Consider the following 27,289-nt stretch of genomic DNA (forward strand, 5'->3'; position numbering starts at 1 on the left):
CAGTGAAGTCCACATGAGTTGTCATGCATTAAGATTCTAGAAAAGGAGGACACATACAATGACCTGGAAGAGAGAAGGAGAAAGGCTGACTGTAGCCTCATGAGTGTAATGATGCACTCTGTGTTGCAGGGCAGGGGGTTATATACAAACTAGTGGGTCTCAGTTTGTGTACAGCTAGTTTATGCAGAGAAAAGTCCTAAAAACTATGAGCATTTTTCTACTGATGTTTCCTCCTTACATCCAGCTTACAAGACGGATAGGGAGGTGTAGAAACATTTCTCTTGTCGGAAGCAGCTCCTTTCAGCTGTTTGAGTAGCACTTACAAACCAGTGTTTATCATGCATTGTGCACTCTTCATGTTCAAGAAGGTGTATATATATTAAGGCAGCACTGGATTGTGAGTCAAAATAGGTTTAATGTTTCTGTTTTCTTTACCTTCATATGTTTCTGTAGTTGCCTGGGCATTTATAGTTTGTTTTCTGAAGCTCTAGTACTCAAATAATAGGGGCATGAAAAAGAAAAGGATGAGAGGAAAAGAGTGATTTTTTGCTTAGCTGTTTATTTTTGGAAATGACATTATTATTATTCATTCCTCCTACATACAAATTAGATTCAGAGTTCAAATATTATTAAGAAGAGACTTAAAATTCATCACTTTGCAGTTGTTTAATCCATTTCCTCTTGGCTTGTCCCCTTGGCAACAAAAATTAAAGGACAACCATAAAATGAAAAAAACAAATTGCAGCTTATCTGAGCCAGTCTTTGCATAACACATTTTGAGATTCTGACTGGATGTAGGCAAATGTTGTCTCATATTATAAAAGTGAAGGAAGTCATTATAGCCTTGAGATCTCACCCTGTGCTCTGCACATTGTATGAATACTTCAAAGGCTAGAGAAAACAACAAAAAAGCGATACCTAGCCAATAAGAACAGCTACACCATCTAGTTAGAAAACAAACTATATTTTGCATACAAGGTTTTGAGTACTGATAGGTAACTGATTAACTCCTGAAAATAAGGCATTGGGTGGCTTGGATGGAGTATTGATTCTTATTTTTACTTATATTGCCAGTTTCTGGCACTTAATGATCAGATGAGGGCAAATTTGCTCATTGAATTTCAAAGTTTTCAAGACCTCCTTATGACAATATCACTACGAGAAGGAACCTTTATCTGTAAGAGAAGCAGCTGACCTAAACCAAAGCGTATTTTAACAGAAAAAAGGCATTTACTGAAATAGTTTCCTTCTCTAACAGAGCTTTTTAATGTTGCAGTTGGACTAAATCTAAATTTGTTTCATTTGCTAGAATGATTTTCACTTAGTGTTAAATTCCTATTTAAGAACAACCAAAATGAAATTTCCATTTGTCAGATATTTGTATTAATAAGCTTATTCCAGAAACACCAACCTTTTTTACATCTTCTGGTCTGCTGAAAGCTCTTTTCTCTCTGTGTTTTTTCATAGTGTTCTTAGTACTTTCTGGTGGCTTGTAGGAATGATGAACTCCTTTGCAGCACTTGAGTACGCACAGAGGAAGGAAAGACCTTCAATGTATCGAAGCAAACTGTAAGGAATTTATATCAGTCAACCTTACTGAAACTCCAAAAGCTTTGGCCAGTTACAGACATGCTTACTTATATCTCAGCCCATAGTCTGTAGCACATTGCATCAGAAGTTTCCTCCTTACATCCATCCAGCTGAATAGGAGATATCCTCAATAACATAAAGGTTCTCCCCACTCTTCTTCTTTTTACAGGTGCTAATCTTACTAGACAAAATAGTTTTGATATAGAAGCACAGGTATAATAGCTAATAAAGCCTTTTTCCTGGGAAGTTCTTCAAAAAAGCAGAGTGGCTTTCCTTTGACATGTCATCTGCCATCCATAAATGACTTGGCTGATGAGCAATATTTAGTTTTCAAGTTCACAGGCAGATGGGTATATTCTTTGCATGTTTAGATTCTGGACTCTCTGTACTTAGAGTCCAAAACACCAAAACACTGGTGTTTGTTTAATTCTGGTAATTCGTAGACTGTAGTAATTACATTTTCAATGCAACTATGTAATGGTATGAATGGCAGTTAATAATAGTGGTAAATACTAATTGCTTTACCTCTGACCCAAAGCTCACCTATTCCATAAACAAGATGAAAGGACACAGATGTACATTTCTGCCTCTTCTCTACATGTAAATTAAAACTAAAACCATGCAGAGCCATGTGGAATCAGGTCCTCCAGAAAAGCAATGGAGCAAGGTTGTTTGCTTGGTCTCTCTGTACAGACAATGACTTGGCGAAGCTAACTGTAAAACTTTATTGCTTTCTCAAACAGACTACAGCTCCAATACTAGTCCATTACTGGGACAGTGTAGTGATACCACATTGATACCACTTTGGTTTGAAAAGACCACTTTGGTTTGAAAAGCAGACACTTTGTCTGCTAAGAAAGGCAGAAGTCTTCCTTGAAATGGAAAATTTAAACCCCTTCCCTCTGAATTATTATTATTTTTAAATTAAGGGGCTCTTAGGAAAAGATATGGGAATAGGAATAACAGTGCTTTACTAGGAAAATTAAAAATACAAATGTAATAATACACAAAAAAAAAAAAAAGAAAACAAACTACAGACAGAGTCTGAATATGGCCTGACACCCTGTTGGTCAGGGTGTTGATAGGTTTTGATAAAATGGTGGTTGATAGGTTTGATTAAATGGTCAAGTTTTGATTAAATGGTGGTAGTAATCTTTTTGGAGTGATAGATGTGGTTTTGTTGAAGCAGTGATTTTGTAGAAGGCTGTAGTTTTCTTTTGCAGTTCTGGTGGTGGTGTAGATGGGCCTGGTTTTCTTCTGGAAATCTAGTGGAGAAGACAGCTGTTCCTCTACAAATCTAGTGGGAAAAGACTGCTCTAAATATGAGGTTCTATCCAGGTAGGAATGCTTGGCTCCTCCCCCTGGGTGGAGTATCTCACAGAGGGATGATACGATTTTATCAGTCGTGCAGTGAGACTCAATGGCCCATTAACAGAAGATATTTCTTGGAGGTAGGATTGTTGGTGGAAGAGATAAAGAAAACTGCCTAATGAACAGAAAATAACCGCCTCACTTCTAACAGATGGCAAATGTACAACCCAGCTAAATCTTTCAACCTAAGACATGGTCCAGTAAGTAGAGAACTATTTATCCAAAATGGGTAATATCATGAATCTTTCTGGGAACAAAAGACCTAAGACTGCAAATTCAGAGATGTACTTTTTCTTAAGATTTCAACTCTGAACATCATTGAAAGCAAAACGTTTCTTCAATTTCACATTTGGATCAGAAGCAGAGACTTGAATGCAATCTGCATCGTACACTGAACAGGGCAAGATACCAGATACTTTGATTGGTTAAATAGTGCATACAGTGCTAAATACTATTTGGACAATGATAAACAGCAGAGCCATACAACAAATCATTCTGTACGTATTGCTGTGCTTTACTTTAGTTTTACCAATTCATCTGTCTATAAACTCCTGAACTAGACATGTCAGGTTCCTTCCATTCTAATTTTTTTAACTCTAAAGAATATGTCATGCAGGACCTCCCAATATTGCTAACACAAGAATTGCTAATAAGATATTGCCCTATCTTTTCAAATATTGGAACAACTGTTGCATTTACAAGTATACCAGAGCACATGTTGCTCTGGACAACATGTCTTGAAAGACTTCTGAGGAAAGCTTTTAAAATTAGATTGTCTGAGAGTTGGGTCTGTCAAATATGTGGCAATCTCTAGCAAAATACATTTAAAAAAAAAAACATTTAAAAAAAACCAAAACCACCATAATCTGACAAAACCAGACTCTCCTGTAGGTATTATGTGTCTGAAGAATTATGATAAGGTCAATATGCTTTGTCACTTATTTGGCTTCACTTCTCCTCTATGGGGAAGGCCTGTGGCATTAAACAATCCTGTTTGTGTGTAAATAAATCCCTTTTTAATTTGTCATAATTGCAAGTATTTTGTTTTGTAGTTATAAATAATTAATGTACCTTCTATGATTTTTTTACTCTGTTTTACCTTACAGAGCATACTTCCCCTTCTATTTGTATGTGTAACCTCCAATACCAATAATAACAGCTACGAAGTATGTCCGCAGGGAAGACCATTTCCCAAAGAAACTTTAAAATGTAAATCTATGCACCATTCTTGCCAACATGCATGCTTCTGTAAGTGAAACTAATATTTGCTACTTGCAGCATAATAATCCAAAACCTGTAAATTTCAAACAGAAGTTATGAGAAAGTTTCCAATTTTAGCTCTGTATAACAACATACATGGTGCTACCTCCAGTAACCGAAGCAACTGTGTAGTTACACCATCTGACTTTTGAAGTGTAACTTCTATGTTGAAATGAAGAAGAGTGTTATATGTAATACTGAATGCTTCTGCTAGTATGACTTATTCTACTCTTAAGAGCTCCATGAAAAAAGATGGTGATCCATCCTTGTTTGAATAAAGACAAAATGCATAACCACATACTTAATATATTTAGATTAGCAGCTATAACAGTTAGGATCATAGTTACCTTTGATCTCAGATTGGTTTTCTTTACAGCTTAACTCCACTTAATGCAATGGATTACTCTTGCTTTATAGAGCCAGGAATAAAATTTGATCTATAATAAATTATTACCATTCTCTAAAAATAAAAATGGTAATTAGTGTTTTTTAACTTGAAATTTAAGCAAATGCTGTAATGAAAAGTATGATATTGTGTCTATGCATATATACATATGAATATACATTAAGAAAATTATCCTGTAATATTGAAGAGTAAGGCTATAAAAGAGAAGTACATACAATTTTTAATCAAGGTAGTACTTATGAAAAGTGTTTATTGGTCCCTTTTCAGGTTCATTTCTAAGTTCAGGGATGGAATACTTCAAGCATAGATAAAAAAATTATAAATATTCCTGAGTCCTTCCTCTCAGGGTACTTCTAGGTCCCTAAAATATTTATTCTACCCATTCTGCAGTGGAGCATGCAATAACAATGCCCATACCAAATATGATACACACAGTGATGAAACTAAACAATTATTGTTATGAACACTTTTTTTTTTTAGGGAATAAATAGTTCTGTGTCATAAATGTAACCAAATGTGTTTTATAGGCAAAATCTTCTCAAAGTGAAGTTAGTACTTGTGACTCAGAGCAGAATCAGACTCTTATTTCATTGGCTAGATCCTGTTCCCATTACTATTTTAAAAGGCTGCATCCCCAACAGCAGCCTAATGAATGATTTAATGGACACATAGCCTTGTTTCTGGTGACCCTGTTATATCTGTAAAGACTTCTTTTCTCAGTTTACTTCTCCTTCATGTTTTCCAAAAAATCTAAGCAGTAAACCATTAATATTAATATTTTATGTATTTAAGTAAATCAGCAAGGCAGGCATCTCATCCAATATTGATTTGACCATGACTATATTACAAATTGACCTGAGAAATGAAATATATCAGAATGTTAATATTAGAGAACATAAAATGAGGGTTTCTTAGATCCCCGTCATCTTCTCCTTAAGTTCTTTCTGACAGAATATTTTTGTAGTCATACTAATCTTTTGAGGAAGGCTTATGATATAAAAAATTGCTTGCAATTTTTATTTACAATCACTTGAAAACCATGTGTAGACACATCAACTATTTGTAGCTTGTTAAAACATTTAGCCTTGAAATACAAAGTAGATTCTCTTTTCTCGCATTTGAAGGATCCCACAAGATTATAGAACACTAATGGCCACACTCCTTACAGTAAAAAAGCGTTGACATAACTTAAAACATTGTGTGTCATTGTACCTGATGTAACCCACACTAACAAAATCATTGATACGTTGTGACCCTCTTTTTCTAGGGGGAGCTGGAGCGGTCCTATTTTATAACAAAAGGAAGAAATAATTAAATATGAATGGTGGATGTCTTTCAAATTAACTTTCTAAAGCTAGTACCAAATATATCCATGAGACCAGTTGTGTACTCTGAACCCTAAGAATTTACTTTGCTATTTGCTAGAACTGTGCCTGCATGGCTCTTCATCAGTGTCATCAGCTACTGTGTGCAAGAGGGCATTAGATTACTGTGATGCCAATTGCCATTACAGTTTCATGTTTATTGTATGCACAGTTGTATGTTTACTGAAAGGGCTCAGTTTCTCTGTACAGCTATGTTGGCATAAATATACTCATGCAAATATTTTTAATACAGGCAAGGCCTAATGGAGCACAACACTTTGAACTTCACTATCATCTACTTAATATATACTCCAAGGATTTGACAAAATCTGAATAGAATTTAAAATGTATGTCTACTTTAGAAAAGCAGTCTGTATGTTAAAATCTTTCTGAAAGGCATATCCCATACAAAGCCAAATTGCACTGGGAAGAATTATTACACAAGTGGTGCTGCTGTACATCATGAGTACTGCTGCACTTTTGACCATTTTTTTGTCCAAATAAACTTAATAGAATCACTGCATTTTGTTTTAGTCATATCCCATAGTTAAATCCTGAGCAACAGGAAAAATAACAATAACATTCTCATCTTGTACTTATCTAATCAACTGTGGCTTATTCATTGAACAATGATACATGGAAACAAAGTGTAACTTATGTTTTAAATTTTATGCTGGATTTAAGAAAGGCTCATGTAACACACAAAGTTGGTGGGACAGTTATAGAGCATTCAATGTCCTAGCTATAGCAGAGCCTCTGTGTTTGATTAAAAAAGCAATATGCTTTTAGCACATGCCAGACTGAACAATGGAACCTGTGAATAAAATCTTGAAAATTACTTTTCTTAGTTAAAAAGTGGAAGAATTATTGTTAAAAATATATATTATGTAATATAAATATGTATAACATAAGTATGTATAACATAATATAAATATGTATATTTGAGTATTCAGCAGAGGAAAAGGCAGTTAATATTTGGATTTTTCAATCCACCGGCTGTAATAAGAGCAAGCAAGAGAAATATTCCTTAGTGATACAATCTTTTTTCATAATTTAGTTTTCCAAATAAAATAATAAAAATAAAAACAACCAAAGCATACAATGTACAAAGACCTGTGTTTCTTAAAGTTAACATGTAAAGTGGTCTGCATAAGAAAGTGTTGGTACTGGGATTGCATTTATTGATACTATTGAAAATAGATAGGGCAGTACTCCATTCTAGCTTCATAACATTAGGTTTCTTTAAAATTTTTGTATGAGCAAAAAAAAAAAAAAAAAAACCAAATAAACCCAAACCACCAAACACTCAAAGAAGCCCATCAACCAAACACCACCACCACCCCTCAGCCACAAACTACTGGAACTTATGATGACACTTAAGGTTAACCTCTGTTTGGAAAAAGAACCAAGCCACGACAGAAGGCAAGAAGCAGATAAAATGCTCATGGAGCCTCTGCAGAGGCAGAGGAGCAGCCAACACACCCAGTGGAGCAGACGTGGTCCATCTGCAGGGGCTTTACCTCAGTTGAGCTGCCTGAGAGCATTGACACCAAAAAATAGTCTTATGTAAAGGAATAGGGGAAACCATGACCATGGTAATATTAGTAGAAGCAATGTCAACAAATACCAAAATAATACCAGCTTTAGCTGACCTTATGTTTTTGGGTATTTTGTGGTTGCTGCAAACATCTCTGCATTATGTCCTTCAGTCTTAGACATATATATGTGAAACACATAGCATCTTCCTTACTTCTAGTTAACACAATAACCAGCTGCTGCATTGAGGGAAAAGTCATCCCTTTATAAATTCTAAGACTTTTTAAATCATTTTGTCTAACTTCATCATGTGTTGCTTGGTGATCTTGGTTGTTTTGTTTTTTTAAACATTTCCAAACATTTCCCATTTTCCTCCGTTCCAGGCCAGGCTCATCTTGTTGCACCAGAAGGGGTACGGCGGTGGCTGGGCTGGCAGCAAGCGGGGCCAGGCCCGGCCGCAGGCGGCACCGCACCGCTGGAGAGAGGCAGGGGCCAGCCTGCCGCCGCCTTCACTTCGCAGGCGAACCGGAGAGCTAAGCCGGACCAGCCCGGCCTCTCGGTGTCATCCCGGCACGGCGTGCGCTCCGGCAGCCGCGGGGAGACACACTCGGCGGGAAGGGCCGCGAGACTACAGGCCGGCAGGGACGGGACCGGGCACCCCGACCGTGCCCCGCTATCCCCCGGATACCCCCGCCCGCCGTCGCTGCGGGCGGCCGCCCAGCCCGCCCCGGTGAGACCCGCGGGCGGGGGCCGCCGGATTAGGTTTCAGGCCGCCGGGGCGTGCCCGAGCGCGCTGCCCCCGCGGCGAGGCTCGCTCGGCGCCGCTACTCGGGGGCGGGGAGGGCGGAAAGCCGGGCCGGGCGGCGGGGCCCACCGAGCCGCTGGGGTAAGCAGGGTACTGCTGGGCCGGGCGGCGCGGAGCGGGGCGAGTCCGCCCGAGTCGTCCCGCGGGGATGCGGGCCGGGAAGGGCGGGGAGGGTCCGCCGCGTCGCTGGAGTTCGAGCTACCATTTAAAACGCGTTTGCCTCTCGAAGTTTTATTATTGTTCATTTGATCCGAAGGGTTTTGCCGGGGGGGGCGGGGGGGGGGGGGGGGCTGGAGGAGGAGAGAGGCCGTGGAGCCGCGGGCCGGGGAGCTGAGCCTGTTGCTGTGTCCCGGCACATCCCCTCTTCCTCCGCCTCAGCCGACCGCGGGCGGCGGGAGCGGCTGTGGGGGCCGGGCTGGGCCGGGGCTCTGGCTTGCGGCGGGCGGGCGGTTCGCGGGCTCTGGCGGCCTGGCGGGGCGTCGTCCTCACGTAAACAAAAGCCGAACCTCCCCTGACATCTGCAGGGAGCCCTGCTGCCCATTCACGCATTCTTTATTTATCCCCCGCGGGCATTTCATGACGGGAGGCAGTCTCCTCATCTGCCCCCGCTGCCACCGACCTTGCTAGCGGCCGCGGCCCGCGGCCGGCACTTGTGGGCGGCGGCGTTGGCTCTCGCTCGCAGCCAGAGCCGGACCGGAGGCCCCGGCGACGCTGGCCGTGTCCTCGGGCTCCAGGCGGGGCGGTGGCCGCGGTTCTTCGGGACCTGTTGCCGTGCGGGTGTCGGCGCTGCCCGCAGGTCGGACCCCGCCAGCAGCTCCCCGGTAACAGCTTTGGCTGGGTGGAAACGGAGATGTGCTCTTGGATGAGTCTGGGTGCGCAAAGGAAAGGGATGGTTCGTTTTTCCTGTTCCCCCTTGCTGCCAGCACCTCCCTGTGTTACTGGAAAGAGTATTAGGAGGAAAGAAAGAAAAAGAAAAACTCACAAAGCCGACCTTTTGAACTCCGTGTACAGCATTTAAGAGGTTTGATTTGCCGTTTGGCAGAAAAACGTTGGTTATAATTTTTTTTCCTTTTTCTTGATTTTCCTTTTCGTTTTATAAACACTGCATCGTCCAGCTATACTTTTGTGTCCTAATAAGTGTAGAAGATTTTTTTTTAATTAAAACTGTGGGATAGGAAACGTCCTTACTGGCTTTGGTCCCTGAAAGGGTGTTGGGAGTCTGTCGCAGTAGGAAAGCAGAGATTTACTGAGATAAAGAGGAAGGGTCTGAATTCTGCAGTTGCGGAACTTGTATTGTGTGATGCCCTGTGGTTTCCGTATCACTTCTGCGTTTCCCAAGGAAACAGCAACTCCTTGGTAGGGAGGAATAAACTGGAAAAGGGGAAAGTGGTAAAATACTTTTTGGGAGTGTTACTTGATGCTTCTGTGGAAATTGAAAGTAATTGTAACACTAGAAGAAAAGAATGCAAGTGGAAAATAACTAAGGACATACCCACTTTAACAAGCAGCATTATTAGACAGAGAACATAATTTAGAAAAAAAATTTTATCAATTTTTAGTTGCCGATTTTTATGTCTCCTATCTTGTTAACAATAACATGCATGTAACATTTACTGATTAGCTGTGGTGTTTCTAATGATTTCCTTAGTGCTTTGAAGAGGCTTTCACTAGGAACTGGATACATTCTCCCCCCTTCATGTGGAAGTGCACTAGGAAAGTTAGACAGCTGTCAGCACTACGGAAAGAGAGCTGCACTACGTAGATACTAATGGATCTTTTCATTCCGCCTGGCCCTGGTGGGGCCTTGGTCTGTGAATTCTCCAGGCAAGAATGCCTTAGATCTTCTCAGTCATGCAGATAGCTGTAGATGGTTTTGTTTTAACAAGTAGCACTTAATTCAGCATATTGAGAACTATTGTAAAGACCTTTTAAATCTCTGCTCCATGTTTCCAACACAAAAAAAAAATTAAAATTTTGTGAAGTGCATCCAGTACACTTTCTAATTGGCTTTATATTTGAGCGTCCTGGTTAAGCAGTTTTGGTTAGTATAATGCCATGCTGGGAGGATACTATATTATCGTTGATAAGGACAGTCTTCTTTCACTGCTGGTGTTCCTGACAAGTCAATAGGAAAATATGCTATTTTTGTCTTGGCAATAATAACATATTTCTTTTGTAGGCTTTTCAGACCCTGTCCTTATATCTGAAACCCCTCGCACAGTGGTCTTGTTAAACAGGGTTATGATTTAATGTATAAGTCACTTGTTATTGTCACAATACACAAAGAGAAATTTCTGTTTTCAGTTTGTAGGGAAAATGATGACTCTTTGTTGATGCTTACTAGAAGCTGTTCAGAGAGGCTTTGTGTTTATTCATTTATGTATGCCGTGTCACCTCTGTGAAAATCCAATATACGTTGAGGTGCAACTGTTGTAAAATCTGTGCTTCATCAGGTTTAATTGAATTTAATGAATATGGTTATCATTTGCCTATGCTTGAAAACATGAGGAGCCAATATTAACCATGCCTGTATTTCATCAATTCAGTATATTCACTGGCGTCCCCTATATTCTGTATATGCTAAAAGTTGCTTTTCACTTCCTGAAGCTAATGTGAAAGGATGCCAGTTGATCTAAATTTAAGATATTTACTGAAATTTTTTTTTTAAAAAGATGAGCCATTTGTTTCATTAACAAAAAAATCCCCAACAGACCCCACCAGAAACACCCTACCTTCTATGCTGTTATTTTTTAAATGCTCTTTGCAAATCAGTTTTAAATACACTATATCACACACATTTATCAGTAGGTGCAATCATTATGGATAGTTTAGTTGCATTTCCCGGTTGCAATTATTAGCATGTCAGTTACCATGGATATTATATCTTATGCTGATGTAGGGCTTCTTACATGTTACAGAAAATTATTAATTATACACAGGGAACAGATTGCCGGTTCATGGAAAAGGATTTTAAGTTTCTTTAATACATTAGAGTGATGCATACAGAAGATTAAAAGTAGTTGAATGTTCAAAATTCTGTTTTCGTAATTAATTCAAAGTATATGGTGTTGTTCATCAGCTCTCTCACAGAACTTTTCTTCAACATACAGAACCACTACCTCTATATGTATTTTTGATGCATTCGGCATTTTCCTAAATTCAAAGAGGCTAGTAATGTTTTTTCAAAGTGCTTAGAGTCTTAATATAGGCTGTGCAATACTGCCTTTTTATTTCTGCTTTGAATGTTTCAGAACAATTTTCATCAGCATAGCTATCAAATGTAGATGTCAAGCATCTCTTGTTTGCTTGTTACATTCCAGGTAGTTGATGGAAATCTGCTTTGTTCCTTGTGGAACAGTGCACGTTAATTTTGTTTTTTCTTTTTGTTCTCTTTTTCCCTGTTGGTCATTGCTGTCTTGTATTTATTTTCACACCCTTTGTGTGCTTAAAAAAGTACTGTATGTAACAGCAAAATTGCATTGATAGAAAAGTAGCTAGAAAAAAAAAAAAACAGAAAAGCATGAGATCTTTGAATTAACTGTGAATAGTTTCCACTGCCTTAATTTTCACAAGACTGCTCAGTGTCTGGGGATCCACCTCAGTTTTCCTCCTGGGGTTAGTAGCCATCTTTAAGGAGGTAAGTGGGAAAAATGAAGAGCTCTTAGAATCTGCAGGCAAGGCAGAAAGTTAAGCAGTAATGAGCATCTTCCACTTCCTGTGTGGTTTGGTTGCTGTTCCTGCACTGCACGGGTGCTAACATGATATGCCTGTTTGAGTGATAGCCAGAAAACTGGGGAGGAAGATGGCATGGGATAAAAATCATGTACTAAAGGATATCTCTAGCCCACACAAACACAGGCCAAAGTGTTGGATTAGAAGTTCCGAAATACTCTCTTTAGCAGCTATAAAATGCATGTTGTGGTTACCTTGCTGCTTAATTGAAATAGATTTAATTTTAATCTCATGCAACTCCAAGCCAGAGTTTGGGCCTAGAGATCGCTCTTAAGATAGGCATTTCTTCTGTATGCTCAGAGTATTTCAAGTAATGCAGGAGCTATGGGGCAAAGCCTATTACTATGTTTTCTATCTTTGGCATTGCATGCTTCCTAATCCATGCTATGACCATTAGTTTCCAAGGTATTATCTAAAATGGCTTTGTGAAGCAGTAGATGGAGTATCCGTCAATGAAACAGAGTAGGTTTCCTTGTAGAAACAAAGTGATAGATGTGAAAGAATGATCAATGGAAATGCGTCGCCTTACTATTTTCACAAATCTTTTGTCTGTTTAGCTAAATGCATTCTGCAATTGTAGTGGAAAGGAGGTGATCAAATAAATTTCAGAAGTTAAAAAAAATTCTGCCACCTGTGCATTTTAGTGTTTCAGAAGTGGACAGATAGAAACCAGAGTTGCAACATGCCAGCTGTTTTGTGGCAACCAATGTTATCAAAGAAGGGTAGCATGAAGAGTGGCAAAAACCCCCATTTTTGTTCGTTAGCGTTGGAAGAATCAAATTTCAAAAGTGCAAACGTAAAAGGGATCATCTTTAACTTTGGTTTGTTCTTAGAGTGAATATGGTGTGTTTGTCACCTTATACCTGTCTAAAATTCCTTGTGTTTTCTATTCTAATGTTCTAAAAGAACATTAGGAAAGTGAGAGAAGATGATGAGATTTGATTTTTTCCTTTTTTTTTTTTCTTTTTTGTTTGTTTGGCTGTTTGTTTTTTGTTTACATCACAGCTTTCAGCTACCTGTGTGTTTTGAACTTGAACATAGATTTAACTTGCTATTTGTTTAACTGTCTTTCTTCGATTTGCCTATTTGCCTATAAAGTCTTGACTCAGACAGCCTGTGTTCTTATTACTGTGAAGATTAATGAACTTCAGCACTGAAATACAAAAATAGTTAAATCTACTTTGAGCTAAGCTACTAAGCTCTTTGAGGTGTGAAGATTGTTGTATCCTGTATAGAAGGGTTGGTTTTGGCTTCAGGTTCCTGTGATACAGACTGCCAGGAGATTGCAAAATGAGGAAATCAGAACTAAACTCCCCATTAGAAATCTACAAACTCCCCATCTAGAAATCTACAATCAGAACTAAACTCCCCACTAGAACTAAACTCCCCATCTAGAAATCTACAATACCATTATAAAAATATTCAGTATAATAGAATTAGGCCTTTCAACAAGTGATCATGCATTCCACTCTACTTCTCACTAGCACATTGTTGCTACTTAGAAGCAAGCTGGTTTAAGGGCCAGTGTGTCCTGTAGTGGGTGGTGGTGTTTATGGATATGTCTCTGCAGTGTATTTTGGAGAGATGTGTGGTTGCTTCTCCAATACTTCACTATGTTAATGTGCCATTAAGCTGGTGCTGGCAGATCCCACTTGTTAGCATTGATGTGGCACAGCAGGAGCAGTCATGTGTCCATTTGTCCTTTCAGAGTGCAGGTGGAGCAAACAGGGGTCAGCTTGGCCTGCAACACTGTAGAGGCAAACATGAGTGCCTCAGTGCATTGCATCTGCCTCAGAGGAGGTGTCTGGGGGAAAACATTCTGATGACAGTTTTGGTCTTTCTCATGCTTATTGCTGACTTCAACAAAAGCATTGAGCTGGCCAGCTGGGAAGGGATTTCCTACTAATAGAAACCCAAATAAAGTGAATAAATGGAGAGTTCAAAATAGATTTGCTGATACTAGCATGGCACTAGAGCAGTATTCACTCCTCTCTAAAGCATGAGATAAATAGAAAGTAAGTAATGAGTGTCTTAGCAGAGCTAAGGACTTCTTTTCATTGCAAATTACATGGCATAATCTCAACCTATAGATATGTTTAGGACTTGTGTCTGCTTGTAGAATCCTCTGCTATAAGTTGTTAGAGTTCATATCTTCAGAATTACATCAACACAAAGATGATTGTGGGTACTGTCACTTGTAAAATTTACATTTCTCAGCACAAGAAGAATGAAATTTTAGTCAAATTGAGTCATAAAATAAAACAATATCCAGCTACCCCAAAAGGTAGAGACATTTTACAACTGCATCTCTTCTTGAGGTTCTGCAAAGCTAAAGCAGAACAGTAGCTTTCTATTTTTTCCTGAGTAGTTTCATCTGTTGAACATGTCATATGCTTGTGCATATAGTGCTGTGATAAATAAAATAACTGAAAAAATACTAAATTTCTGATTTTTTGGACAGCTCTCTGGTTCCATCCCCTACACAGCCCCAAGGGTAGGTATTGAGAAAGAAATGGAGCAGTGACACAGGAAAGAACTGCTTTGATTTGCATTGGTACTGAGGAAAACATCTACAAGCATGGTATAAATACCTCTGATTTTAAATAGTGGCTATGAATATAAGTGATAGTAGTTTTTAATCTAGAAAGAAAAGCTGTGGGTGATAAAGGTTTGGGGAAGTCAGCTTCCTTCATAACATTTAAATCTCATCCAGCCCTTCCTGTGTAAAATAGACTTTGTTTTGTCCTGTTTTATAGAGTGACAAGGTGAAAAAACAAGATATTTGGGTCGTTTTTCAGATCTGGTAATCACATTTTGGGATTTTCCTTGCCAAGTAAGAAAAAAATTATGAAGGCTTATTTTTATTTAAAAGCATAATTTGGACCATGGAGTAACATTACTTTGACAAAGTCAGGTTAAGGGGTTTAATAATAATCCTAAAAAGGATGATCAATGATTCTGTATTGATGTATTGTCAAATTCAAATGCAGTCTTCAGAGAGGTTATGTACTCCCCATTCTTTTACTGGGCTGGACTGGGCTCTGAGTAACCACATCTAGTGGAAGGTTCTCTGCCCATGGCAAGGTTGGAACTAGGAAGCTTCAGGCATATTGAAACTAGGGAAGTCCTACCGATGGAACTTGAAACCATTTTAAATCCATTTGGTTTGCTTTTTCCACACTAACTGCAAACAGTATAGGCTTGACAAAATGATCAGATTCTATAACTAATGATCCTGTTAGGCTGTCTTATCTAGTGATCTGTCAATGTCATTCCTTTTCCTCTTTTTATCCAATGTCTCAAGAAAGAATTACTTTTCTTGAGTGCTTTGAGATCACAGTTCTGCATGTTTTTAGGTTCTCCAGATTCAAATGGGGATGCTGTACTGTTTTTTCCTACTATAAAGAAAACAAACTATGAAAGATAAAATCAACAGTTCATACACCTGCAATGATATTTGAGCTCCTCACTTCTCACCTATCCATCTCCATCAAACATGTTCTTTCACTGCAAATTTCTGAGCAATTGCAGATGTACATTTTTAAAAAGCCCCAAACAACCCCAAAAAGCAGCAAAAAAGAATAAGCAAAGCAATTTCAGAATTTCTTCCTCCCAATGTGGAATTTCCTTCCTGGAAACCCACACTGATAAAAACTCAGGTATCATCCACATCTGAGTGTCAATTGCATTAGATATTAATAGTGGAGGCTCTAGTGTGAGAATCCTACAAGCTTGTAGCCTTGTGGTTTATATGACTTTTCTTTCAAAGGTGACTGTAAGAAGTGTGCTGTGGCTCATGCGCCTGAAATTGTCAACACAGAGCTTGAAAACTGATCCCGCAGGGAATGTCTTTTGTGAATCACTGAAAAGGAAAGCAATGAAACTGTAAAATTTCAGTGGCAGCTATGATTCATAGTGTCTGATTAAAGCAGTGCAGGACATGTTGTGCAACAGTAGGCAGACAGCTACTTTGATATGGAAATGCAAATAAGTTACAAAGTATATTCCTAAAGCAATTTTCAGGAAGATTTTGAACACCAAAGTGAGTCAGAGTTTGAATTTGAGGTTATTTTAATTATCTGTGAAGATGGTTTTTTTGTGGATCGTTATTTTGCAGTTTATTGCTTTCAAAAGTCAACCTTTTTTCTTTCCCTTCAGAGCTTAGTATTTCTATAAATGTGACCTTTTTTTTCTTCTGTTATTTTTCAGGGAAGTATTTACAGTCTTTTTCCAGTTTTGAAATAGAAGCTGAGAAGCAGAGAACATGTTGGAAACAATTGGTAATTTTTTTTTAATTTGTATCACGATATTTTTGTGGCCACATTGAGTGTGTGTGATAGATTTGGGATATAGGTGTATACTGCTGAGAGAGGTTTTGAAAAAAAATAATATACTGTGCTTAGAAATGCTGTTGTGTTTGGGTTTTTGTATTTGAAAACAAAATTTCTACAATCATATGTTTAATGTATTTGAATTTGAGCCTGTTGTCTGGATTTCATTGTTGTAATCTTTTCTTGAATTAAAAATTTGCATGGAAAAGAAAGATGTTTTCTATTATGACTATTTATGCCCCTATTTATTTGCAGTGGACTGTAGCCACAGTTCCTGTAACTGGATTTCAATGAAGGCTCTTTCATTTTGTAACTCACTTCTTGATGGACAAAAATACAATTTTCATTGGCTTCTGATTTATGCAGTCTAGAAACTGGTGCTGACTAGGAATGATTATTGCTACAGATACTCATCGGGCCCTCCAGGCCATGGAGCGCTTGCAGACAAAACTTCGGGATCGAGGTGACATTGCAAATGAGGAGAAACTGAGCCTATTAAAATCAGTGCTGCAGAGTCCTCTTTTTAATCAAATTCTGAGCCTTCAGACTTCTGTTCAACAACTGAGAGATCAGGTAGGAAAAGTAGTCCTGCAAGTGCAAGGGGAAACTTGCTAAGGTAATGCAAATATGTTTGTGTTTCTGCTTTTTGAACAGTGAAATAGCTTAAACCAAACATCTGATCCAAAGGTTTGGGGACATACCACATGGACTTTTTGGGAAGCTATGTTTTGTGTATGTGATTTTTATGTATATGTGATTTTTTTTGTGTATCCTTCTTACTTAAAATGTGCAGGGTAGGGAAATGGTGATATGGGTGGGGGGGGTAACATAAAGCTTTTTTTCTCTGACCTTCAAAAGGAGCATGTTTTCTATGAGGTCTAGAACTTGTTTCCTAGGAGCCTTTTATTGCTCCTTTGTGTCTTACCCTGCTAAAATAAGGATGTAGAGGGAAGCTGTAGAATGGTTGACTTCTGAAGGAAATTAAGATCTATTTTGTACTTTGTATAGGAATAAAAGATCAAAGAGAAGCCAGAGCTTTTGCCTCCTTTTTGCTTGCTCAGGGTATTAAGTATTAATTTTCTGCATGTTTTCAATGAGCTTGAAAAAAGGGTCAGCAACTTGGCTAGATTGACTTTATTTGTTGCTATAATTTTCTGGTCAGCAGAATAAGAATTTGAAGAATATAAAAAGTAGTTCAGTAACTGAATTAGGACTAAACTATGTATCTGGCTTTGCAAATTGTCATTCCTGTTGACTCCTCCAAGATGGCCAGCTCTGTCAGGTATGCAGAATTGCTGGTGGGAGGGAGCAGACTCTGCGCATGGACCTTATCATCAGGGTGGAGCCTCATCTGGTCTCTGACCAGACTATGATGAGACAGATTCCTCACAATCCTCACAGTACTTCAGCTGTGCGGCAGAAGAATGCACTGCACAGACAAGAAGTAAATTAGAGTGGTGTCTATGTTGTATTCATCACAATGGTTTTCAAATTTTGTCTGTTTAATATTTAGAGACTTAATGACATTGGAGTAATTTAAAAAAATCTCAGGAAAAAAAAGCTGTCCTGAGGGTTTGTTTGCACTGCCATTTGGAAATGAGAATTTAACAGTGACATCCAGAAATTGTGTGAATTACATGGCGAAGACCCTAGGAACATGTAGTAAGAAGTAAAAGTATGCCTGAAACTTTAATAAATATTTTTTAAATGGCAAATTAAATTTTCACTTTTGGACATTAGCTATGAAGTTAAAGGATGGCTATCTTTTTAAATACACTTTGCTAAATTAGAAAATGAAGCAGGAGATGCTAGGATGGGTAATTTAAGGCATGTATTTTTAAAAAAGCAAATAATAATTTCACTTTCTGTCCTGACTGCAGGTTTGTCTGTGAAGTAATTTTAGTGCTCTGTGCATGTTGCATGGTATGTACCCTGTTCTATTTGACAGGGGAGCTATTTGGATGTGAATTCCCTTTTTTTTATGTGTGCTTATATGAACACTTACACATGTAAGTATATGTTTCCAGCATTCTTAGATTTTGTCAGTTCTTCATCTTATATTTTTTCTGTAGAATTTCTTCCCTACCAATATGACATGAGATTATTTGTTTTTATTTTGTGGTAAATATTTACAAGGCATACTGAAACAGGACACAGAATGAAATCATAAAATAGGGAGTTATGTTAAAAAACCTGTGTTTTCATAGGGGCACTTTTGAGGACACCACTCAAGGACACCCTTTTCACAACTGTAAGGGTACTATGCTCTTGAAGCTCTTAAGCAGCAGTTTGATGAAAACTGCAAGGCATGTGAGTAGTGACCAGGTTTTTTTGGCCAAGCTGTGTCAGAATAAGGAGAGAAGTTGTATCCCTACAGTTGCAGTCAGAGCCCTGTTTGAGACAGGATGACAAATGGTGCTGGCTTGTGCAATGACAAGATGTTGCAGCTTCTACCCACTGGAGATAAGGATGGCTAATTTTTTTATGTTTAATGATGAGCTGCAGTGACAGTTTAATGGGCATTTGCTTCTTTTCGAGGTGAAGTGTGACAGTCTGTTTAACTGCCCCTCTCTTTTCAATGAGTTTTTAAACAGCTGCAAGACTACTGCAAAATTCTTGAGGAGGTCATCTTTTAGGACAGTGTAGTTTGAAAGAGGGGAAGGGAGCAGGGAAGACAGAATGGCAATTTACTTTACAAGTCAAACAGATTCTTTGCAAGTATCCCAGCAGATGTAGGTCAACCAGTGAGACTTCATTGTGGACCTCTAGGGTCATCAATAAACTTCAAGGTAAAGATGTATTCCTGGCTTGAGGCATTGTGTCTTGAAAGCACAGAGATGATAGTGAAAGTCATGACCTCTACTTGGGCAGTATGTGGACTGGGTGGTATGTTGCTTTATCTTGAGGCATGGTCTAAAGTCAGAAAATCTGATGCCTTGATTCTTATTAGTAGGCTTTAATGTCGAGGAGTATTTTTTTTCCCTAAATGAGCGAACAGGGTTTGTTTGTACTGCTAAACTGTCATTGTGAAGTTAACTGAAGTGGAAAAGTCTAAGCACAACAAAGGGATGTTTTTTTGTGAATTATTGTTTTGACTTCAGAAGTCTCTTGAACTGGGGAGCACTGAAGGAAAAAATGATTTTTTTCTTGTCTCTTTCTGTCCTTGTTCTTCAGTTAATGCTTGTTTTCTGATGTTGAAGAGCAGTCTTGTTGTTTGAAGTTAAGACAGAGACAGAGAAGAAAAATAGAGATTGTGGTGTTTAAATATCTTAATATTATTTTATTTTCTTTATGAAATATTTTAAAGAAAATGATTGGACTATGTTAGCATCCCTGTCCTGCTTCTTTTCTATTCCTTTTTGTCTCTCAGTTGTTCACCTCCTCCTCTACACCTTGTCCTGTCTCCTTTCCACTCAGAGCTGTGCCAGAACAAAATATCTAGTGGTTGGCTCAGATGGCAGAGCTGCATTTCTCAGTTTTGGTTTTTTTTTTGGTTTGATAGTTTGTTTTGTTTTGTTGGTTTTTTGTTTGTTTTGGATTTTCTTTGTTGGTTTTTTGTTTGTTTTGGATTTTCTTTGTTGGTTTTTGTTTTCTTTTTGTTTTTCTGTTGTGTTTTTTGGTTTTGTTTTTTTTTGTTTTACTTGTGAGTTTGACCATAGTTTTTTCTTGACAATGTAGTGGTGGGTAGCAGCTGGGTGTCTGTACAAGGGAGGATTTAGGGAAGAAGTGGGATATTGTCTTTTTCTGTTGCTGGTGAACACTTAACATTATTAACTCAACTCTGTACTTTGGACAACTAGAGACTTTTAGTTCATGTTTTGAGCTCCTCTTGGCAACAATACTGTTTGTGCTTTTAAATGAAGTGATAACAAGAAATGCTAATTTGGGATCTACTTCATCTGCTCTGTGGATGGAGCCATAAAGGTGCAGCGAGCAGAGTGGTGCTGGTGCCAATTCCTGTTCCTGGCAGCTCAGGGCCCTTTCCTGCTGTTGTGCATGTTCTCTAGCTTATGCTTCCTCAGTTCCAGTGTGATTGCAGTTGCAGCTGGCCTTCTTGCTACTCAGGAATCTTGCAATCAGTCTTGTGCTTCTTGGGGTGTCCAGGGTTGCTGCTCAGTGGTTGCAGTGCAAAAATACTGAAAATTTCTTTTTGTTGAATAAGTTGAGACCTAGAGATGTTGAGGACATTGCTTTAAGTTTTGATACAGTACAGACATGGATTGTGTTGCTTTTATGTTAAAGTATTTTGAGCTACTGCCTGTAAGCACTACTTGATTTTATTCTGTGTCTGTCTGTGGGACTAAAACATATATTTTGTCATACTAAGTGGTATTTATGATTTCTCCTTTTTATCTTATGCAAATTTTGTCCATGCTGGAGATATTTATACCATAAGGAGAAAGCCAATCAAGGAAAAACAGCATAAGCAAGCTTATAAAACAAAGCAGTAATGTCTCATTCTGTAATTATACAGTCAAGGGGCTATAAAGCTCTTTTTTAATGCAATTATGGTAGTTTGCAAAAGTAGTGCAATATGTAAATTAAGAAAGTAGTGCAATTTGTAAGTTAAGAAAAATACATCATTTTAAGATTTGCGCTTGAGGTTTATTGCTCCCCCTGGAGAGCAATGGTTACCAAGAATATATAGCAGTTGCGCTCTAGTTTTTCATGCTATAAACCTGGATTTCGTGGGACATGTGGAAGAGAGTGGTCATCACATTTCTGCTTATAAATATGTCTTGGAATTCCGAACTTCTACATTAAGAACTACCGTAAATATCACTATAAATGTTTTAATAGTTCTTAAGGTGTAACCATGTCTGTTTCCAAAGAGGAGATGTGAAATGTGAGGTTTTTGCACACACACAGAGAAAACTTTATTCTGTTAACAGTTTAACTTTTTTTTAGTTTTATTGTTTCTTGGAGTTTTAGAGGTCAGATGAAATTTTATGTGAGGTTGGCTTCATGCACTAAGCACATTTTCCATTAAATATGAGCTGTGTTTGTTTAAAAAGGGTGTAATGAAAATGAGATGTTGCTGTCAGTTGCTATTGATGTGACTGTGTTCAATACTGTATTGTAGCTCTGCTGTTGTACTGAAATTTTAAGGAGAAGGTTTGAGGACTAGGTATTTCTAGTCTGAACTGGAAGGTTATTTTTTCCTTTTCCTGCTATGTATATAGTATGCAAGACTTCCTTTCAGTGGTATTTTAACCATTGTGCAAATAAATATAATCCAGTTTTTTCAGAATAGTGGAGTTGTTACTGCATTATGTGTATTAGAAAAACAAGAACAGTTTCCATCTTTTGCTTTGAAAGACAATGGGAAAAGTCAGTCTATTCCTGTATATCTATTCCTGTATATATCTATACTCAGAAAAGTATGGAGAAAGGATGAACTTTCAAATGGAGGAAATAGCCACTGTATTTGCCAGTTTGAACAGGACTTGGTCAGTGAAAACATGCAATATAGAAATTAAAAAAAATCATTGGCGTGAAACAACTACTGTTTCAGCATGAGAATGTGCAAATTCTCTACCAGAGAGAAATCCAGAATTCCCTAAGGACATTGCCCTACCTTTTTTGAAAAAGTCCTTCAAACCTGAGTGGAGAAAAGGATGGTGATACTGGATAGATGTTCAGGTGGAAGTTGAAGTTCCCATCATGATTACTCTGCTCTTAGAACACTGTAAACAGTGCAGTGAGCTACCTAAAGCAATCAATCCACTGTCCAGTAGTACTAGGAGAATATACTTAAATCACAGTACAAGTTTGAGTGGTACAAGTAGTATTTTGGATTCAGATTAAGCATGTAATACTAGTCATAATGGCAATATGTCATACTCTAAAACGTTTTATTTTTGATGTGTAGTTCTATTTGTTCTTTTGTGATTATATATACAGAGAGTCTTTTATGGTATACTAGAGAAAAACCGTATCATAATGCAAACACCATTTATAACATCCATACTCTTGTAAAACGGACATAATTTTATTTACTGTGGTTTGATGTAGATTTTTATGTATGATTTTTCTAGTGCAATTTGCTCCCTACACATTTGTGTGTAAAGAAGTGCTTTAGATACATGAGGAACATAGGCTTTTTATGCCAAGAGGGGTTTCACAAACTGGGACTGTCTCTGCATTAGCAGTCTGAAACATTGTGTGGTGTCGTAGAATAAATTCAAAGCAGGGGGCTCTCAGCTGCAGTCAGTTTCTGTGACATAAAATTCTGTTTCTCTCCTTTTTGGCTAAAGTGGCTTGTTTTTTGTAAAGTAGAAGGTGCTCTAGCTTTCTGTACATTTCAAATTTTGCTTTTAGCATTGTTACAGAATTTTCCTTTTTTTGTCTTAGAAACTGACTACACACTCTACTCAAAGTAGGGAATTTGCACACAGTTGGGTTTTATAAGACTATCAGTAATACCAATGACTTTCTACTTCTGCTACCCTGAAATGTGAAACATCCAGAAGCTCCTGGATGAAGGAGCCCTCAGGACAGAATAATGCAGTTAGAACGGTGCTAAATGAAATTGCAGATATTTAATGTATTTTTCTCTAGGTATAATCATACTGATTGAAGTCATTACCATGCTCAGCTGCTGAGCCTGTCTCACTTAGTTTGAAGTTACCACTCCAAAAGCTGCACCAAAGTAGTTTAGTGAGCCCTCACTAATGAACATTGGATAAAATTGGTAGTTTTTACTCATACTGTTCTGTTCTTTGTTTAGGCTAACTTTGCTGGCTTTGCCAGAGCAGGTGATAAGTTCTCTAGGGACTGCTTTGACCAAGAGTGCTCTGAGGATGGTAACTTACAGCAGAAAGGGTAACTCTGCGCTATTTTCTGCAATGACCACTGCGATTTAGAAAGAGAACTTGAATCCTATGACTTACTAACATTTGTGATACCAGACCTGTATACTATGGCCTTTAGGTGCACATGAAAGGTAGTTTGGTGTGTATCTCATATATTCTTAGGCTGTTTCATATGAATGGTTAGTTGCCATAATTTTAGATACTCCTAGGATTAATGATTTCAACAATGACCAAATTTTGTGGGAATAAGCATAGCAACAGTCTCTATAAGAAGATTTGAAGATGGAGGAGAATAAGAAATAAAGCACATAACTGACCAAGTTCAGCTATACAGTTTTATACGTTGAAATGGACAACACTGTGAAGGTGGAAGTGAATTAACCTATTATATGGCCTTATGCAGATAAGAAACACAAGTATGTTGTAGACTTTACTAGTTTCAAATCCATTCATATAAAGTAAGGGGAAGTCTGACATTCTCAAAAGGGTAGAATTTGATTACGTCTCTGCGTATTGTTACGTGTGATGAACTGTGAAACAAGGCTTATCTATCTGTGCATTACAAGCTTTCCAACACGAATGTATGCAATCAAAGAAAGTGCATATGTGCACATTTTAGGTGTTACAATTTGTTTGAAACATAACCCAAATGATTCCTCACAAGTATGGATAAAGAACATAATTGTTGGGATATAAAAATCACTGAGTTCCAAACATCCAAATTTTCTTCTTTACAGTTTTTTTTAGGTCAGAGCTGACTTAGAAATGCTAATGAAAACTTTTCTTTTTAATGCTGACTTGTGGTATTTTTTCTTTAACTTGAGGCCTTCCCAGCCATATAAGTTATTCAACAAATGATGTTTGTTTTTTTGCATTTTCCTAAAACACTCAGATGAGATGGAATTGTATGATGGAGAACAATATTGACCTTTTAATAACTGGACTGTTGGAGAACTGATATGATAAACCCAATAGATGTAAAATGCTTGAACAACTGAGACTGGTGGAGTAGATATTTTAGAATATATTTACTGTTTTGAAATTTTTATTGATACTTGAAGTATAAAGTACGACTTTAAGGGAGGGGAACCTTAGGTTTCTGTACTGTGATGCAGAATGCTAGAAAGTGTGCATTGTAAAACTATGAAAAGTATTTGAAGTTGCAATATAATAGTATGCCAGGCCAGTAGGAAGCAAATTTATCTGGAGTAAAGCAGTACCAATTGAAAGTCAACAGACATGTGGGACAAAATACAAATGAGGGTTTCTGCTTTACCTGAGCTTTATACCACCAGCAGTTATTAGATTGGTTGGCACAGATAGCTGGGAAGAGGTGATTTACTATGGCTGTGCAAAACAGAGGTTTTTCTTTTCTGTTCTGAGAAAAGTGGCTGTAAAGTCTGTGTAAATGTATGATTGTGACTTACAGATCAGCCTGGTGATTTCAGACTTGTTCACTAATCTTGTATTTAATCCTAGCTCATGCAGATAGTAACACTGGTAGGTGTAGTACCTAGTGATGCAGAAACCCTGACCAGTGAAATTTGTTCTCTATGTAGCTGTGTGATTTACTTATTTTTTCATCAATTTGTGCATGCTTCTTTTTAAAATTGTAAAACAAGTGATAACATTTTTTGTTTTGTTTTTTGGGTTTTTTTTTCCTTAAATACTGATGTTGTAGGAAACCTTTGTTCTTGTTTACCTCTAGCATAGTGATGGAGTACTTCAAGATGCTATCGTGATGGGAACAAATGAATTTTAGACAGAGTATGGAAAATAATTTTAAGTTATTCTAATCAATTTGTTTTGTGGTTGTAGCGTGCAACTCAATTGTACTCAGTTGGGTATAAATATTGAAGGTAATTTTTCTCCTTAAAATGTCTGTTTAAAATTGCAAATTGGAATTTCACGTACTTTTGGGGGTCAGTTGGCTTATGATAATGTCCTTACCTAAGGAGGTTTCTGCTGTGTCTATAAATCTATGTTGCCTTCAATCTTTTACAGGTAAATATTACTCCTTCCATACATTCCAGTGGTGAATTCCCTCAGCTTCTCCATCATGGTGTGAACATGGGGTCCTTGCCACTTAATGAGTCATATTTGTTGGCTCAGCAGAATGGCAACCTAGCTAATGTGTTAGAAACATCAATGAGGTCCATTACTCCTCAGATTAATGGGAAATTCTCCAGTGATGACTTTGAGCAGCTGATCAGAAACATGTCCCAGGTAACCCTATCATATAATAACTACAAAATATGGATTACTGATTATATGAAGATTAAGGTATACGTATATTTATTTAAAAGCAATTGAGTTACTGTACGAACCACAATACCATTTATGTATAAATAAAAGTAACCATTTAGTTTGAGAAACAATTAGTAAATGAGAAAGTAGTTTAAAAACTAGCCCTGACATAGTCACTCATGAGCTACTGTCCCTAGCTGACCAGTGTGTGTATTACAGATCAGCATGCCATTATTTTTTCATGCTCATTGTAAAACTGCTGCTCTGTGCATGAGGGAGATACTTTGTCAGAGCCTGCTCTTGTATGCATAATTAACGAAATCTATGTGTTTCTTGGAAATAAAATGGAAAATTTTGACCTTGCTGTGCATTGTTCTCTAATCTTACTACTTTTCTGTAGTAGGCAGAAGTGGTGCACGAGTCCCTTCAGTGGCTGGAGCTGGGAGAGCCCAAGCATATTTTCTAGGATTTATCGATTTAATCTGTAAGAGACCAGGATAGGAGAAGCCTAGTGGTGTACAGGAGAGCCTTTTTGCATAGTCCAATTTTTTTTCATCTGTCTGAAATTCATCTATTTCTGGTTTTGCTGCTTGAAAGTGGTCCTGTGGTCCTGTACCCTCTAATATATATATATATATATATATATATATATATATATATATATAAAAATTAGTATATAGTATATATATATAGTATATATACTGTATATATATACTATTCAGTCACTACTAAACCAAAACTTTATATATTTATCATTTTTCCCTGATTTCCTCTTTTCCCTGATTTCCTCTTCTGGGCTGTAATAATATTTATTTCTCAAACATTTTCTGTATGATAGCAAGAAATTGGAAAGGAACAACTGTGTTTCAGTTATTAGCTTGTACAGTTTTGCTCAGCTATAGTTGTCATTAATTAGTGACAACTTATTTGTTTCAAAAATTAATTTCCAGTTGTTTGCCACATTTATTGTTGCTGCTTTTCAGCATATTTAACCTTTGTTCATTTTTAACCTTTTAACATTTGTACGCATTTTTTAACTTTTGCTGAACAGGATCGTCTTGTTGAGACAATTGACCTTATTAAACCTCTAAGTGGTGGTCTGGGCTTCAGTGTTGTGGGACTCAAGAGTGAAAACAGAGGAGAACTAGGAATATTTGTGCAAGAAATCCAGGAGGGAAGTGTGGCACATAGGTAACATTACCACTGAATATTTTACTATACCATGTGTGTATGTGACGCTGCAGTTCAGTTGTGTTACTACTGTTATTTTTGTTATTTTGTTATTTTTGACCTTCTGGTACAAGGACATGTTTACATGGTTCTCTTTTCATATTCTGAGCATCATCACAGAGGTAAAATTACTTACCACAATTGATATGATGTTGAAACAGGCATCATATGAACTGTTCTTATTTTACAGAAATTACAGATGGCTTTCCCTGGGATTTTTAAATAGGGAAAAAGAGGAAGCTACTGTTCTGTGTCATGTCTTTTAAAGTAGGAATACATATTTTGCCATTGTTGAATGCACTGAAGAACAATTTGATGCAAAAAAGTCAGCTGTATCTGGCAGTGTTATTTGTTAGGTAGAGTCCCATTGAGCAGGTGTGAAACCCAGATTTGACATCAGGCAAGTCTTGACCTAAAGTCAGGGATATTCACAGAGATACTCAGCTGATATTACAGAAGCTCAGCAATAATGCCTTGCTGAAATTATGCTTCAGACTTAAACTCAAATTCCACAGCTAATGTTGAGAGAACTGCTGAGGAACCACACAAACTCAAAGGTAAATGGCAGCAGCACTCATTCACTGCAGGCTAGTAAAGTGTGT

At 37.8% G+C, this 27,289-nt stretch overlaps 1 protein-coding gene across 1 annotated transcript in view; it reads left to right on the plus strand.

Annotated features, from left to right (window-relative positions):
* Positions 1–8,341: 8,341 nt before the first annotated feature.
* MPDZ (multiple PDZ domain crumbs cell polarity complex component) overlaps positions 8,342–27,289 on the plus strand; it is a 95,601-nt gene continuing 76,653 nt past the window's right edge. Inside the window, exons 1-5 of the mRNA XM_058823981.1 lie at positions 8,342–8,413; positions 16,274–16,344; positions 16,802–16,968; positions 25,215–25,436; positions 26,509–26,648. Of these exons, the coding sequence (XP_058679964.1) occupies positions 16,329–16,344; positions 16,802–16,968; positions 25,215–25,436; positions 26,509–26,648 (545 nt within the window). The 5' untranslated portion in view covers positions 8,342–8,413; positions 16,274–16,328. The remainder of the gene's footprint in view (positions 8,414–16,273; positions 16,345–16,801; positions 16,969–25,214; positions 25,437–26,508; positions 26,649–27,289) is intronic.

The sequence above is a fragment of the Ammospiza caudacuta genome, chromosome Z (assembly GCF_027887145.1).
Source record: "Ammospiza caudacuta isolate bAmmCau1 chromosome Z, bAmmCau1.pri, whole genome shotgun sequence".
NCBI lineage: Eukaryota > Metazoa > Chordata > Aves > Passeriformes > Passerellidae > Ammospiza > Ammospiza caudacuta.